The sequence below is a fragment of the Labrus bergylta genome, chromosome 2 (assembly GCF_963930695.1).
Source record: "Labrus bergylta chromosome 2, fLabBer1.1, whole genome shotgun sequence".
Taxonomy (NCBI): Eukaryota; Metazoa; Chordata; class Actinopteri; order Labriformes; family Labridae; genus Labrus; species Labrus bergylta.
In genome coordinates this window covers 27,766,596-27,782,854 of record NC_089196.1, presented here as the reverse complement: position 1 = coordinate 27,782,854, position 16,259 = coordinate 27,766,596, and the positions used below count along the sequence as shown (strand labels likewise).

General features: G+C 47.7%; 1 protein-coding gene across 1 annotated transcript in view; it reads left to right on the top strand.

Moving 5' to 3' along the window:
• The window catches only part of LOC110004105 (protein IWS1 homolog), a 36,739-nt gene extending 22,728 nt beyond the window's left edge, over positions 1-14,011 (top strand). The window contains exons 2-8 of the mRNA XM_065962113.1: positions 1,688-2,029; positions 6,493-6,768; positions 6,850-6,957; positions 7,164-8,156; positions 8,859-9,395; positions 11,238-11,579; positions 13,188-14,011. Of these exons, the coding sequence (XP_065818185.1) occupies positions 1,688-2,029; positions 6,493-6,768; positions 6,850-6,957; positions 7,164-8,156; positions 8,859-9,395; positions 11,238-11,579; positions 13,188-14,011 (3,422 nt within the window). The remainder of the gene's footprint in view (positions 1-1,687; positions 2,030-6,492; positions 6,769-6,849; positions 6,958-7,163; positions 8,157-8,858; positions 9,396-11,237; positions 11,580-13,187) is intronic.
• The last annotated feature ends 2,248 nt before the right edge of the window (positions 14,012-16,259 follow it).

Below are 16,259 nucleotides of genomic sequence, written 5' to 3'. Positions count from 1 at the left end.
TTCTCTGAGCTGTTCTGCAGATAAACTTTGATAAAATATGATTATTAAAGCAGAAATGTGTCCGTTGATGATATTTAACTGAATGTACGCTCAGTGTCCAGTTTATTTGTTCCACTAATATGAATTATAAACAACTTCTTACAAGCTGAGCAGTTAAAAATACTCACTAGTAGCTAATTAAGGGTTATTGATTCAGGTTAGTGCAAGTGGAATTTTTTTCTAAAGCTGGTTTGAACAAACTTTTTACAAGTGCAACAAGACTAATTCAAATGTTTTTGTTTATGATTTGTAAAGAAAATGTAGAAATTCACAGAGGTAAGTTTTGCAAACGAGGTCGTATCACATCACAGACTTTCAGAACGATGATTAAAACACATGTGGAGTCTCAGAGACCCAGAAACAGATTTCTGTTCTGACAACCCAAACAAGTCAACCCTTCAAAATCATGTTTATAAACCATTCTAATAAATTAACTTGAGGGCTTTGAGGTCACCATCACCTCATACTGACGTTCATTTATTTACCTACAGTTTGATTAACTGTGGTCTCCGACCTGCAAGAGGCTTTTTAAGTGCTCCTCAGTATCGTCTTTTTTAATGTTTTATCATGCTGTATTTTACTTTTCACAGCTCCAGGATGATTCACATGACCAGCAGACGGTCCCTTCACTATCAGCATGGTGCCTTCACTGACCTGGTGTTCTACACTGTTGTCTTCCTCGCCCTGATGAACTCATGTAGAGGTAAGTTGCAAACATTACAAACAGTTTACATGAAAATTTATTTAAATTACAGAAGTTTAAAGGGATACTTCACCTGTTGAAACATGAATCTGTATTGACATTGGGTCATATATTTAGTAGAATTGTGAAATACATTTTGAAGTTGGTGCCTTCTTGACTGTGAAAAGGCAGAAAGTGTCTTTTTGGCTCATGTGGATGAAAGACACAAAATCCCAGAATGCACAGCACCGCAGGCCCCTCCCACTAAGGTCCTCTAGTTTAGAATCAGAAATACTTTATTAATCCCAGAGGGAATTTCGATCGATACAGTTTCTCCAAAATATACAATATAGCAGTAGAAATATAGAAATAAAAACATTTACAGACATATTTACTTCAACTGGTTCAGAGGTTTGTTCCAGAATTGATCTTGGAAATTCCTGGCAGAAAACAGACTCTATGTCTGTGTCCATAGGCAAACAGTGAGAGCACCGACACTACCAGTCCGCCCCAGCTTCTCGTCCTCACCGCCGCCGACAGGCAGGCATCATGTCTCTGCTGCTGAGCTGGCAGCGGCGGCAATATAGCTGCGAGACGGTTGCTGCCCACATGCTGGTTTTGTGTTGTGGCCCGCGGTCAGGCTCGCGGTGGCCGGGCTCCGAAAATATCAGGAACTAGCGTTGTAGTTTCACCCCCGCTAACTGCAACAGCTTCCAGTGATGCAAAAAACGTCATTTTGCGTCACTGGAAGCTCCTTTTCAGACTTAGAAATACAAAGATTTCCCATCTGAGGGGAAAATGAGGGCGGGATGCACGACCATTCAAAAATACTACCAGGTTTCTAATGATACAAAGCTTAATGCAAATGGGTGAAGTATCCCTTTAAGTATGTGCTTCTAATGACACCATATGGCTCACATTTGCTGAGCTGTAGGAATAAAAAAAATAATCCCTGTTTATTTGCAGCTCAGTCTGAGGTGATCGTTCCATCTCAGCCAGTAGTTTCATTGGTGGGTGAAGACGTTATTCTGCCATGTCACCTGGACCCCGTCATGAATGCTTTTGACATGACTGTGGAGTGGGCGAGACCTGACCTGAACCCCAGATTTGTCCTGGTGTGGCGTCAAGGCAAAGAACTGGAGACTAAAAAACATCCGTCCTTCAGTGGAAGAACATCAGTGTTCATTGATGAGCTGGAGAAGGGAAACATCTCACTGAAACTCTCCAAAGTTAAAGTCTCTGATGAGGGAGGATACAAATGCTTCATGCCTGCATTGTCAAAAACCTCCACTGTTCAGCTTGTTGTAGGTAAGAGGACATGTTTTTATGATTATTTAATAAATGTTCATGCAGCGGTTGTGGATTTGCTGCTGATGAGAGAGGAATATGTTAGAAAGGATATGTGCATCCAAATCTTGCATTGGTGCTTTCAAAGTGTTTATCTGTCCAGACGATAACGACACACGACGTGATAGTTTGCACACAGAAACAACATGACAACGTGTTCACAATACTATCAGTGTGATTGACTAAATTACTCAAAAATTACTCAAGGGGCTATATGTAACTTTTTACATGGATCAATCGTTTTTTATCGTCCATTAATAAGCGAACGGTTAACTCGTGAAAAAGTAGATGTTCATCTGTGTTGCCTGAATAAAAAGTTTTTTCCGCGAAAGCTCCAGAAGTGACATTTTATGCACGTTCTCAACGTCCTCCTGCCTCTGCTCCGCTTACAAAGATCAAAGTCAAAGTCAAAGTCAACTTTATTGTCAATTTTAAAATATGCCAGACATCCAGTGGAATTGAAATTTCATTTGTCTCCGTCCCGCGGTGCAATACAACCAATAAGGTAAAATAAGATAACGTAAAATTGATAAATAAAATGAGGTAAAAATAAGATAAATAATATTTACAGTAATAAATTCTAAATTGTGCAAAAGGTAGTAAATAAAATACAATAAAATTTAAAGAAAAAGTGAACTTGTGCAGTAAAGTAAGTGTACTTTTGAATAGTTAGCTTCAGAGTTTTTAGTCCAGAGTTTCTTGGTGGCAAACAGGAGGGGGTTTCAACATCCAGCGTTCGTGGGGGCAGAGGGGAGGGAAGGGAGAGGGGAGAGAGTTAAGCTTCCTGACAGCTTGGTGGAAGAAGCTGTTTCCCAGTCTGGTGGAGCCGGCCCGCAGGCTGCGGTACCGTCTCCCCGATGGCAGGAGGCTGAAGAGGCTGTGTGAGGGGTGGATGGGGTCATGCACAATGCTGGTTGCTTTGCGGGTGAGGCGGGTACCGTAGAGGTCCAGAAGAGAGGGGAGTGGGACACCGATAATCCGTTCAGCAGCCTTCACTGTGCGCGGCAGGGTCTTGCGGTTGGCAGCAGTGCAGCTCCCAAGCCACACAGTGATGCAGCTGGTCAGGATGCTCTCGATGGTGCCTCTGTAGAAGGAGCACATGATGGATGGGGGGGCTCGTGCTCTCTTCAGCTTGCGGAGGAAGTAGAGGCGCTGCTGGGACTTCTTGGCCAGTGATGTGGTGTTGGTTGTCCAGGAGAGATCCTCACTGATGTGAACCCCCAGGAACTTGGTCCTGTTCACTCTCTCCACAGCAGCACCTTTGATGGTCAGTGGGGGTTTAGGAGTGGGGACTCTCCGGAAGTCGACAAAAACCTTTTTAGTCTTGTCGACGTTCAGGAAGAGGTTGTTGTCTCTGCAACACGTGGCCAGTTGACTGACCTCCATCCTGTAGTGCGTCTCATCGTTGTTGGAGATGAGACCAACCATTGTTGTGTCGTCCGAAAACTTCACAATGTGGTTGCTGCTGAAGGATGGAGTGCAGTCGTGGGTCAGCAGCGTGAAGAGCAGGGGGCTGAGCACACAACCTTGGGGGGCCCCCGTGCTCATGACGAGGGTTTTTGATGTGCTGCCGTCGACCCGCACTGTCTGAGGCCTCTCGCTGAGGAAGTCCAGCAGCCAGTTGCACAGGGAAGTGCTGAGCCCCAGCTGGTCCAGTTTGCTGATCAGCTGCTGAGGGATGATGGTGTTGAATGCTGAACTGAAGTCTATGAACAGCATTCTGACGTATGAGTTTTTGGTGTCCAGGTGGGTGAGGGCTGGGTGAAGAGCAGAACAGATGGCATCCTCGGTGGATCTGTTACCTCGGTATGCAAACTGGTAGGGGTCCAGGGTGGCGGGGAGGGTGGATTTGATGTGGGCCATGACTAACCTTTCAAAGCATTTCATGGCGATGGGGGTCAGTGCAACGGGTCGATAGTCATCAGAAAGTGGATGGTGAGGGCTTCTTTGGAACGAGTATGATGGTGGTGGCTTTGAAGCACGACGGAACAACAGCCTGACTCAGAGAAGCATTGAAAATGTCCGTGAAGACATCTTTGAGCTCCTCTGCACAGTCCTTCAGCACACGGCCAGGAATGTTGTCTGGACCTGCAGCCTTGCGGGTGTTGATCTTGGAGAAGGTTCTCTTCACGCTGGCTGCAGTCAGGCACAGGGTCTGGTCGTGGGGAGGGGGGGTGGTCTTCTGTGGGGGCGTGCTGTTGTGTGCTTCAAACCTGGCAAAGAAGCTGTTGAGGTCGTTCAGCAGAGAGGTGTTGCTGTCACAGGTCTGTGGCTTGGGTTTGTAGTCCGTGATGGTCTGGATACCACGCCACAGGCTCCGCGCGTCTCTGCTGTCCTTGAAGTGTCCGGTTATTTTTAGTGTGTAGCTGCGTTTGGCTTCCCTGATGCCACGGGACAGGTTGGCCCTCGCTGTTCTCAGGCAGGCTGCATCCCCAGCTTTGAAGGCGGTGTTCCTGGTCCTCAGTAGCCCGCGTACCTCTCCTGTCAGCCATGGCTTCTGGTTAGCCCGGGTGGTGATGGTTCTGGTGGTGGTGACATCAGCAATGCATTTGCTAATGTAGGAGGTAACAGTGTCAGAATACTCCTCAATGTCTGTGTGGTTGTTGTAGGTGGCTGCATGCTTAAACATCTCCCAATCAGTGGTATCAAAGCAGTCTTTTAGTGCAGCAGAGGCCCCCTCTGGCCACACACATACCTGCTTCAGAACTGGTTTGACTTTAGCTGGCATTAGCATTACACTAATATCGTCAGAGTGGCTAATGTGGGGTAGGGGTGAAGCTTTGAAAGCACCTTTAACTGAGGTGTAAATCATGTCCAGAATTTTACCTTCTCTTGTGGGAAAGGTCACGTGTTGGTGGAAGTGGGGTAAAACCGTCTTGAGATTTGCATGGTTAAAATCCCCAGCGATGATGAAAAATCTGTCTGGGTGGGTTGTCTGTTGCTCACTGATGGCGTTGTAAAGTTCCCAAAGTGCGTCGATTCTATCAGCGTTGTTGGTGGTGGGGGGAATATACACAGCAACCAGCAGGGTCGGTATGTGGTATGTGTATATAGAAAGGACGGCACTTAATGATCATAAACTCCGCCAGCGGTGAACAGTGTTTACATACCACAGCAGCATCTCGACACCAAGAATCACTGATGTAAACACAGACTCCACCACCTTTCTTTTTTCCTCCTTTAATCAGGATTCTGTCCGAACGGTAGCATGTGAATCGTTCAAGATGAACGGCGGAGTCTGATATGCGTTCGTTCAGCCATGTCTCTGTGAGAATGTACGCACAGCCGTCCCTCACGTTGTAGGTGCACAGCTCTCAGTAGTAATGGTCCATTTTATTGTCCAGAGATCTTACATTTGCCAGTAGAAGAGATGAAAGAGCGGACCTGTGTGGTATTTTAGCCAGTCTCTCTCTTATGCCTCCACGTTTACCTCGCTTTTGTTTCCGCTCGCACCGTTTACGTCTCCTCTCCGGGGGGTAAACCGGCTCGCGAAGCAGTCCCAAAGTTTGAAACTGTTGTCTCCGGGGAGTTATTCGGGTAATAACTCCACAGAAAGGCTGTTACTGTTTAAGTCCAGTAAAATTCGACGGCTGTAATTGTGTTTTTACATCGTAAAACACGGAGAAAAGTCAAAAGAAAAGTTAGAAAAAGAAGAAAACACCGCTCTATTATCTCTATTATGCTGGTAAATAATGACGATGCTCGTTTGTGTACGTACGAGCACGTATGACGAGCACGCGAGGGAGAGCGAGTAACAGGCTACTGGTGCAGTTCGCCTAACGGCCATGCGGTGTCACTACAAATGCAGTATTTTTGAAAGTTACATATAGCCCCATTAAACAGCTTAAACGTTACTGTTGAGGCACGTAGCAGCCATGTTGGATTTAATTCGGCCTACTGAAGGTTCTCTGAATTTCCAGGTCGGAATTCTGACTTCAGAGGGGCGTTCCTGATGACGTATCAGACTGGAAACTCCACATTGCCGACTTCCCAAATCAAATGCAACGTACCATGTGTCTGTACCTTTAAATGTAAATGAGCTGTGTCTGACCACGCCCCCTCTCTGGAAGGGCTCGGGTGTACTCGGGCTTTCTCGCTCCATGTCCTATTGTTTACGGTGAGAAGGCAGACTCAGAGGGCAGAACAAACACCTAGCTTTGGGAGTGTCACCCACCTGGGGGAGGGGCTACTGCCCTTTGTGATGTCATGAAGGGGAAATCTCCAAACAGCCTGTTTGAGCACACATTTTCTAAAAAGTGGAGCAGGCAGAAGACAGAGAGGATGGACTTTTCTCATAATTTGGGGGATTTGGAGACAGACTAGAGACCCATATTAGAGTTAGAGAAACATGGTGAAGTGGATTTTCATAATAAGTGACCTTTAATAGAGATCTTATGATGATGTAAGAAACCTGTCCTCTATAGGTGTGGTCTCCTCACCTGTTGTTCAGATGACCAAAAACAACAATGGAGTGTTGTTAGAGTGTGAGTCTGCAGACTGGTATCCAGAGCCAGAGATGTTTTGGCTGGACGGCGAGGGAAACCTCCTCTCTGCTGAACCCACTGAGACAGTCAGAGGTCCTGATGGTCTCTACACTGTCAGCAGCAGAGTGACTGTGGAGAGACATGGGAGGAAGTTCACCTGTAGAGTCACACAGAGCAAGATCAACCAGACCAGAGAGAAGCACATCACTATTCCAGGTAAATATAAGTCATTAATTATTTAATGATGTAATTATTAAGATAAACAGTAAATACAAACAAATGTTTCTTCTATTTCAGATCATTTCTTTGTGGTCCCTACTCCTCGTACTCATGTTGTTATCGGCGCTGTGATTGGCTGTGCTGCGATCATCTTTGTTGTGTGGAAATGGAGACAAAAGAAATTCAGTAAGTGACAAACTGTCAGTCTTCTGATTGTAAGACTCCTAAAGGTTTTATGAAGTCATGCAGACGTTTGATGATGTATTGAGGAGACTAGAGTTCAAGAAGTGATTAGCATTTAGTTTTAGTTTCATTTGCATACATCCATTTATGATGAGGCCAGTTTTTATTCAAAAACTTCACCAGTTGTTCCATCTTTTGTGTCTTCACAGAAAACAAGAAGACGACATGTGAGGATGGAGGTAAACACACAAAAAATGAGAAACACTCTGAGGAAGAAGAACCAGTCACATCTAAAAGTGATAAAACAGGATTTCATGTTGTGAATGAAGAAGAAGAAGAAAGACTTCCACTCATTTCAGTTAAAGAAAAGAACAATGTGGACAAAACTGCAGAAAAGAGTGAACCTAAAGATGAGCTTGTGACAGAACCAGAGCCAGTAAAAGACATCGTTTCTGCAGCAGCAGAACGTGAAATGAAGGAAACAGATCTACCTGTGATTCTAAAAGAAGAAGAAACAAACCAAGAGCAGGAACAGGGACAAAGACGAGAAACAAATGATGGAGACGAGAGTAGACAAGAGGAGACAGTGAAACCAGTGAGAGACGATTCAGGACTTTCAATACAAATAAAACACATCAACACTGATCAGAAGATAGAGAGGGAAGAGACACAGCAAGAGACAGTGAGAGATGAAGACGAGAAAGAGACAAAGCAAGAGGCAACGAGTGATGAAGACGAGAAAGAGACAAAGCAAGGGGCAACGAGTGATGAAGACGAGAAAGAGACACAGCAAGGGGCAACGAGTGAGGAAGACGAGAAAGAGACACAGCAAGGGGCAACGAGTGAGGAAGACGAGAAAGAGACACAGCAAGGGGCAACGAGTGAGGAAGACGAGAAAGAGAAACAGCAAGGGGCAACGAATGAGGAAGAGGTGAAAGACACAAAGCAAGGGGCAACGAGTGAGGAAGACGAGAAAGAGACACAGCAAGGGGCAAGGAGTGACGAAGACGAGAAAGAGACAAAGCAAGGGGCAACGAGTGAGGAAGACGAGAAAGAGACACAGCAAGGGGCAACGAGTGACGAAGACGAGAAAGAGACAAAGCGAGGGGCAACTAGTGAGGAAGACAAGAAAGAGACACAGCAAGGGGCAACGAGTGAAGAAGACGAGAAAGAGACAAAGCAAGGGGCAACGAGTGACGAAGACAAGAAAGACACACAGCAAGGGGCAACGAGTAACGCAGACAAGAAAGAGACACAGCAAGGGGCAACGAGTGAGGAAGACGAGAAAGAGACACAGCAAGGGGCAATAAGTGACGAAGACGAGAAAGAGACAAAGCAAGGGGCAACGAGTGACGAAGACGAGAAAGAGACAAAGCAAGGGGCAACGAGTGACGCAGACAAGAAAGACACAAAGCAAGGGGCAACGAGTGACGAAGAAAAGAAAGAGACACAGCAAGGGGCAACGAGTGACAAAGACAAGAAAGACACACAGCAAGGGGCAACGAGTGAGGAAGACAAGAAAGACACACAGCAAGGGGCAACGAGTGACGCAGACAAGAAAGACACACAGCAAGGGGCAACGAGTGACGCAGACAAGAAAGACACACAGCAAGTGGCAACGAGTGACGCAGACAAGAAAGACACACAGCAAGGGGCAACGAGTGAGAAAGACGAGAAAGAGACACAGCAAGGGGCAAGGAGTGACGCAGACGAGAAAGACACACAGCAAGGGGCAACGAGTGACGCAGACAAGAAAGAGACACAGCAAGGGGCAACGAGTGACGCAGACAAGAAAGACACACAGCAAGGGGCAACGAGTGAGGAAGACAAGAAAGAGACAAAGCAAGGGGCAACGAGTGACGCAGACAAGAAAGAGACACAGCAAGGGGCAACGAGTGACGCAGACAAGAAAGACACACAGCAAGGGGCAACAAGTGAGGAAGACAAGAAAGAGACACAGCAAGGGGCAAAGAGTGACGCAGACAAGAAAGACACACAGCAAGGGGCAACGAGTGAGGAAGACAAGAAAGACACACAGCAAGGGGCAACGAGTGACGCAGACAAGAAAGACACACAGCAAGGGGCAACGAGTGACGACGACGAGAAAGAGACACAGCAAGGGGCAACAAGTGAGGAAGACGAGAAAGAGACACAGCAAGGGGCAAAGAGTGACGACGACAAGAAAGACACACAGCAAGGGGCAACAAGTGAGGAAGACGAGAAAGAGACACAGCAAGGGGCAAGGAGTGACGACGACAAGAAAGAGACACAGCAAGGGGCAACGAGTGACGCAGACAAGAAAGACACACAGCAAGGGGCAACGAGTGAGGAAGACAAGAAAGTCACACAGCAAGGGGCAACGAGTGAGGAAGACAAGAAAGACACACAGCAAGGGGCAATGAGTGAGGAAGACGAGAAAGACACACAGCAAGGGGCAACGAGTGAGGAAGACAAGAAAGACACACAGCAAGGGGCAACGAGTGACGCAGACAAGAAAGAGACACAGCAAGGGGCAACGAGTGAGGAAGACAAGAAAGAGACACAGCAAGGGGCAACGAGTGAGGAAGACAAGAAAGAGACACAGCAAGGGGCAACGAGTGACGCAGACGAGAAAGAGACACAGCAAGGGGCAACTAGTGACGCAGACGAGAAAGAGACACAGCAAGGGGCAAAGAGTGACGCAGACAGGAAAGACACACAGCAAGGGGCAACGAGTGAGGAAGACAAGAAAGACACACAGCAAGGGGCAACGAGTGAGGAAGACAAGAAAGACAAACAGCAAGGGGCAACGAGTGAGGAAGACAAGAAAGACACACAGCAAGGGGCAACGAGTGAGGAAGACAAGAAAGACACACAGCAAGGGGCAACGAGTGAGGAAGACAAGAAAGACACACAGCAAGGGGCAACGAGTGACGCAGACAAGAAAGACACACAGCAAGGGGCAACGAGTGACGCAGACAAGAAAGACACACAGCAAGGGGCAACGAGTGAGGAAGACAAGAAAGAGACACAGCAAGGGGCAACGAGTGACGCAGACAAGAAAGAGACACAGCAAGGGGCAACGAGTGACGCAGACGAGAAAGAGACACAGCAAGGGGCAACGAGTGACGCAGACGAGAAAGAGACACAGCAAGGGGCAACGAGTGACGAAGACGAGAAAGAGACAAAGCAAGGGGCAACGAGTGAGGAAGACGAGAAAGAGACACAGCAAGGGGCAACGGGTGACGCAGACGAGAAAGAGACACAGCAAGGGGCAACGAGTGAGGAAGACAAGAAAGACACACAGCAAGGGGCAACGAGTGAGGAAGACGAGAAAGAGACACAGCAAGGGGCAACGAGTGAGGAAGACAAGAAAGACACACAGCAAGGGGCAACGAGTGAGGAAGACAAGAAAGTCACACAGCAAGGGGCAACGAGTGACGCAGACAAGAAAGACGCACAGCAAGGGGCAACGAGTAACGCAGACAAGAAAGACGCACAGCAAGGGGCAACGAGGGAGGAAGACAAGAAAGACACACAGCAAGGGGCAACGAGTGACGCAGACAAGAAAGACACACAGCAAGGGGCAACGAGTGAGGAAGACGAGAAAGAGACAAAGCAAGGGGCAACGAGTGAGGAAAACGAGAAAGAGACACAGCAAGGGGCAACGAGTGACGAAGACGAGAAAGAGACACAGCAAGGGGCAACGAGTGACGCAGACAAGAAAGAGACACAGCAAGGGGCAACGAGTGACGCAGACAAGAAAGACACACAGCAAGGGGCAACGAGTGACGAAGACGAGAAAGAGACACAGCAAGGGGCAACGAGTGACGCAGACAAGAAAGAGACACAGCAAGGGGCAACGAGTGACGCAGACAAGAAAGAGACACAGCAAGGGGCAACGAGTGACGCAGACAAGAAAGACACACAGCAAGGGAAAACAAGTGAGGAAGACAAGAAAGAGACAAAGCAAGGGGCAACGAGTGACGAAGACGAGAAAGAGACACAGCAAGGGGCAACGAGTGACGCAGACAAGAAAGAGACACAGCAAGGGGCAACGAGTGACGCAGACAAGAAAGACACACAGCAAGGGGCAACGAGTGACGCAGACAAGAAAGAGACACAGCAAGGGGCAACGAGTGACGCAGACAAGAAAGACACACAGCAAGGGGCAACGAGTGAGGAAAACGAGAAAGAGACAAAGCAAGGGGCAACGAGTGACGAAGACGAGAAAGAGACACAGCAAGGGGCAACGAGTGACGCAGACAAGAAAGAGACACAGCAAGGGGCAACGGGTGACGCAGACGAGAAAGAGACACAGCAAGGGGCAACGAGTGAGGAAGACAAGAAAGACACACAGCAAGGGGCAACGAGTGAGGAAGACGAGAAAGAGACACAGCAAGGGGCAACGGGTGACGCAGACGAGAAAGAGACACAGCAAGGGGCAACGAGTGAGGAAGACAAGAAAGACACACAGCAAGGGGCAACGAGTGAGGAAGACAAGAAAGTCACACAGCAAGGGGCAACGAGTGACGCAGACAAGAAAGACGCACAGCAAGGGGCAACGAGTGACGCAGACAAGAAAGACGCACAGCAAGGGGCAACGAGGGAGGAAGACAAGAAAGACACACAGCAAGGGGCAACGAGTGACGCAGACAAGAAAGACACACAGCAAGGGGCAACGAGTGAGGAAGACGAGAAAGAGACAAAGCAAGGGGCAACGAGTGAGGAAAACGAGAAAGAGACAAAGCAAGGGGCAACGAGTGACGAAGACGAGAAAGAGACACAGCAAGGGGCAACGAGTGACGCAGACAAGAAAGACACACAGCAAGGGGCAACGAGTGAGGAAGACAAGAAAGAGACAAAGCAAGGGGCAACGAGTGACGAAGACGAGAAAGAGACACAGCAAGGGGCAACGAGTGACGCAGACAAGAAAGACACACAGCAAGGGGCAACAAGTGAGGAAGACAAGAAAGAGACACAGCAAGGGGCAAAGAGTGACGCAGACAAGAAAGACACACAGCAAGGGGCAACGAGTGAGGAAGACAAGAAAGACACACAGCAAGGGGCAACGAGTGACGCAGACAAGAAAGACACACAGCAAGGGGCAACGAGTGACGACGACGAGAAAGAGACACAGCAAGGGGCAAGGAGTGACGCAGACGAGAAAGACACACAGCAATGTGCAACGAGTGAGGAAGACAAGAAAGACACACAGCAAGGGGCAACGAGTGAGGAAGACGAGAAAGTCACACAGCAAGGGGCAACGAGTGAGGAAGACGAGAAAGACACACAGCAAGGGGCAACGAGTGAGGAAGACAAGAAAGTCACACAGCAAGGGGCAACGAGTGAGGAAGACAAGAAAGTCACACAGCAAGGGGCAACGAGTGAGGAAGACAAGAAAGACACACAGCAAGGGTCAACGAGTGAGGAAGACGAGAAAGACACACAGCAAGGGGCAACGAGTGAGGAAGACAAGAAAGACACACAGCAAGGGGCAACGAGTGACGCAGACAAGAAAGAGACACAGCAAGGGGCAACGAGTGAGGAAGACAAGAAAGAGACACAGCAAGGGGCAACGAGTGACGCAGACAAGAAAGAGACACAGCAAGGGGCAACGAGTGAGGAAGACAAGAAAGTCACACAGCAAGGGGCAACGAGTGAGGAAGACAAGAAAGTCACACAGCAAGGGGCAACGAGTGAGGAAGAAAAGAAAGACACACAGCAAGGGGCAACGAGTGAGGAAGACGAGAAAGACACACAGCAAGGGGCAACGAGTGAGGAAGACAAGAAAGACACACAGCAAGGGGCAACGAGTGACGCAGACAAGAAAGAGACACAGCAAGGGGCAACGAGTGACGCAGACGAGAAAGAGACACAGCAAGAGGCAACTAGTGACGCAGACGAGAAAGAGACACAGCAAGGGGCAACGAGTGACGCAGACAAGAAAGACACACAGCAAGGGGCAACGAGTGAGGAAGACAAGAAAGACACACAGCAAGGGGCAACGAGTGAGGAAGACAAGAAAGTCACACAGCAAGGGGCAACGAGTGAGGAAGACAAGAAAGACACACAGCAAGGGGCAACGAGTGACGCAGACGAGAAAGAGACACAGCAAGGGGCAACGAGTGACGCAGACGAGAAAGAGACACAGCAAGGGGCAACGAGTGAGGAAGACGAGAAAGAGACAAAGCAAGGGGCAACGAGTGAGGAAGACCAGAAAGAGACACAGCAAGGGGCAACGGGTGACGCAGACGAGAAAGAGACACAGCAAGGGGCAACGAGTGACGAAGACGAGAAAGAGACAAAGCAAGGGGCAACGAGTGAGGAAGACGAGAAAGAGACACAGCAAGGGGCAACGGGTGACGCAGACGAGAAAGAGACACAGCAAGGGGCAACGAGTGAGGAAGACAAGAAAGACACACAGCAAGGGGCAACGAGTGAGGAAGACAAGAAAGTCACACAGCAAGGGGCAACGAGTGACGCAGACAAGAAAGACGCACAGCAAGGGGCAACGAGTGACGCAGACAAGAAAGACGCACAGCAAGGGGCAACGAGTGAGGAAGACAAGAAAGACACACAGCAAGGGGCAACGAGGGAGGAAGACAAGAAAGACACACAGCAAGGGGCAACGAGTGACGCAGACAAGAAAGAGACACAGCAAGAGACACAGCAAGAGGCAGTGAGTGATGAAGACAAGAAAGAGACACAGCAAGAGGCAACGAGTGACGGCGACAAGAAAGAGACACAGCAAGAGGCAACGAGTGATGAAGATATGAAAGAGACACAGCAAGAGGCAATGAGTAACGAAGATATGAAAGAGACAAAGCAAGAGGCAACGAGTGATGAAGACATGAAAGACACACAGCAAGAGGCAACGAGTGACGAAGATATGAAAGAGACAAAGCAAGAGGCAATGAGTGACATCATCCAGAAAGAGACACAGCAAGAGGCAACGAGTGACGACGACAAGAAAGAGACACAGCAAGAGGCAACGAGTGACGAAGACAAGAAAGAGACACAGCAAGAGGCAATGAGTGACATCGTCCAGAAAGAGACAAAAACTGGGAAACACTGAGGAAGAAAAACCAGTCACATCTAAAAGTGATAAAACAGGATTTCAGGTTGTAGAAGAAAGACTTCAACTTACTTCAGTTCAAGAACAAGAGAACAATGCTGACACTACAGGAGAAAAGAGTGAGACTGAAGATGAGATTGTGACAGAACCAGAGCCAGTAAAAGACATCGTCTCTGCAGCAGGAAAACGTGAAATGAAGGAAACAGATCTACCTGTGATTCTAAAAGAAGAAGAAACAAACCAAGAGCAGGAACAGGGACAAAGACGAGAAACAAATGATGGAGACGAGAGTGAAGAGGAGACAGTGAAACCAGTTAGAGAAGATTCAGGACTTTCAATACAAATAAAACACATCAGCACTGATCAGAAGAAGGCGAGGGAAGAGACACAGAAAGAGGCAGTGAGTGAAGAAGATGAGAAAGAGACAAAAGGAATCAGAGAGGAGATCAAAGTAGAGGGGAAAGGTGGAGAGAAACAGGAGTCTGTAACTGATAAAGAAGCTGACACATATGAAACCCAAAGGAAGCACAAGAAGATAACATCAGAATCCAAAGGAGGAGAACAGCAGCTGATGCTGCAACATTCAGACATGAATAAAGAAATGAGAGAGAGAGGAGTGGAGGGTCAGGAGGACCTGCAGCAGGAGGAGGACATGGAGACTTACCAACCTCAACCAAATGTCATACATGGAATAAAACCACTAAATACACCATTTCAATATGAATCAGCTACAGAGGGACATTAAAAGGAGGCTTTTGGTAGAGGACAGAAAGAGGTACAAACCCAAAACATCAGCACTGATCAGAAGATGGAGAAGGAAGAGACACGGAATTCAGGACCAGCCTCTTTTAGAAGACAGGAAACAGGAGAGGAGTCAGGCAAGACCTGAGGATAAAGGAGAAAGAAACCAAGAAGAGAATCAAAGTACCCTCACTAAAACAACAGAAGAGAAGGCAGGGGACACTTACAAAGGAGCAGACAGTAATGAAAATCAAGAAGAGGTCATCAAAGGGAAAGAGAAGAAAGAATCAGACGAGCAGCTGAACGCAGAAAAACAAAAAATAAAAAAGCTGGAGGAGTCACAGAGGAGGTAAAAGTAGAAGAATGGAAAGAGGGGTCCAAAACTGATGAAGGAGCTGAAATTGATGAAACTCGAAGGAAGAAAGAAAATATACAAACAGGATTACAATGAGGAGGGGAAGATCAGCAGCTGATGCTGCATCATTCAGCCATTAATGAAGAGATCAGAGAGAGAGAGGAGCTGAGGGTCAAGAGGAACTGCAGGAAGACGAGGAGTTATAGAATAATGAACTTCAACATGTCACATGGAGGATCAAACCACAACAAACACAAGAGAGCAATGAAGACCAGGAGAGAGGTAGAGATTATAAGGCTTTGGAAGAAAACAGTGAAGAAACATGATTTTCTCCAAAAGATAAAACAGTACCAAAATGAGGAAGAGGGAGATGTTAGTATGGAGTCTGAAGAAGAAACTTAAGAAGAGAAATATTAAACCAAAACATTTGATTGGACTCCACATGAGGAAGAAGCTTTGAGTAAAGAAGAGAAGGGAGATGAGCTGAAACAGAAAACAGTCGACTCAACAGAGAAGAGGAACTGAATGATGGATAACATTCATATCAATAACATTACCCGGTCTGCATACTTCCACTTACGAAACATCAACCGGCTCTTATTGTAATTCTCTCCTCTTCGGCTGCCCTCATAAATTCCTCCATAAGCTCCAACTGGTTCAAAACTCTGCTGCCCGTATTGTCACCAAAACCCCCTCATACCATCACATCACCCCCATCCTACAGCAACTCCACTGGCTCCCGGTGAAGCAAAGAATCGTCTTCAAACTCCTCCTGTACACCTTCAAGGCCATCCACAACCTCGCCCCTCCATATCTGTCTGACCTCCTTTACATCACCACTTCAGCCCGCTCCCTCAGACCCTCCTCCTCCATCCACCTCACCGTGCCCTTTGCCCGCCTCAGCACCATGGGGGGCAGAGCTTTCAGCTGCTCTGGAACTCTCTGCCACCGGACATTCGCAACATTGACTCTCTCCCCATCTTCAAATCCAGACTCAAAACCCATCTGTTCAAGATCGCCTACTCACTAACATTTTAACTGTAATTACACTGTCCTACATTTCATTTATTTATTGTATGCTGTTTTTATCCATCGCTGTTTTTAAATGTTGATTGTTGTACAGTGTCCTTGTGTGTCTTGAAAGGCGCTTAT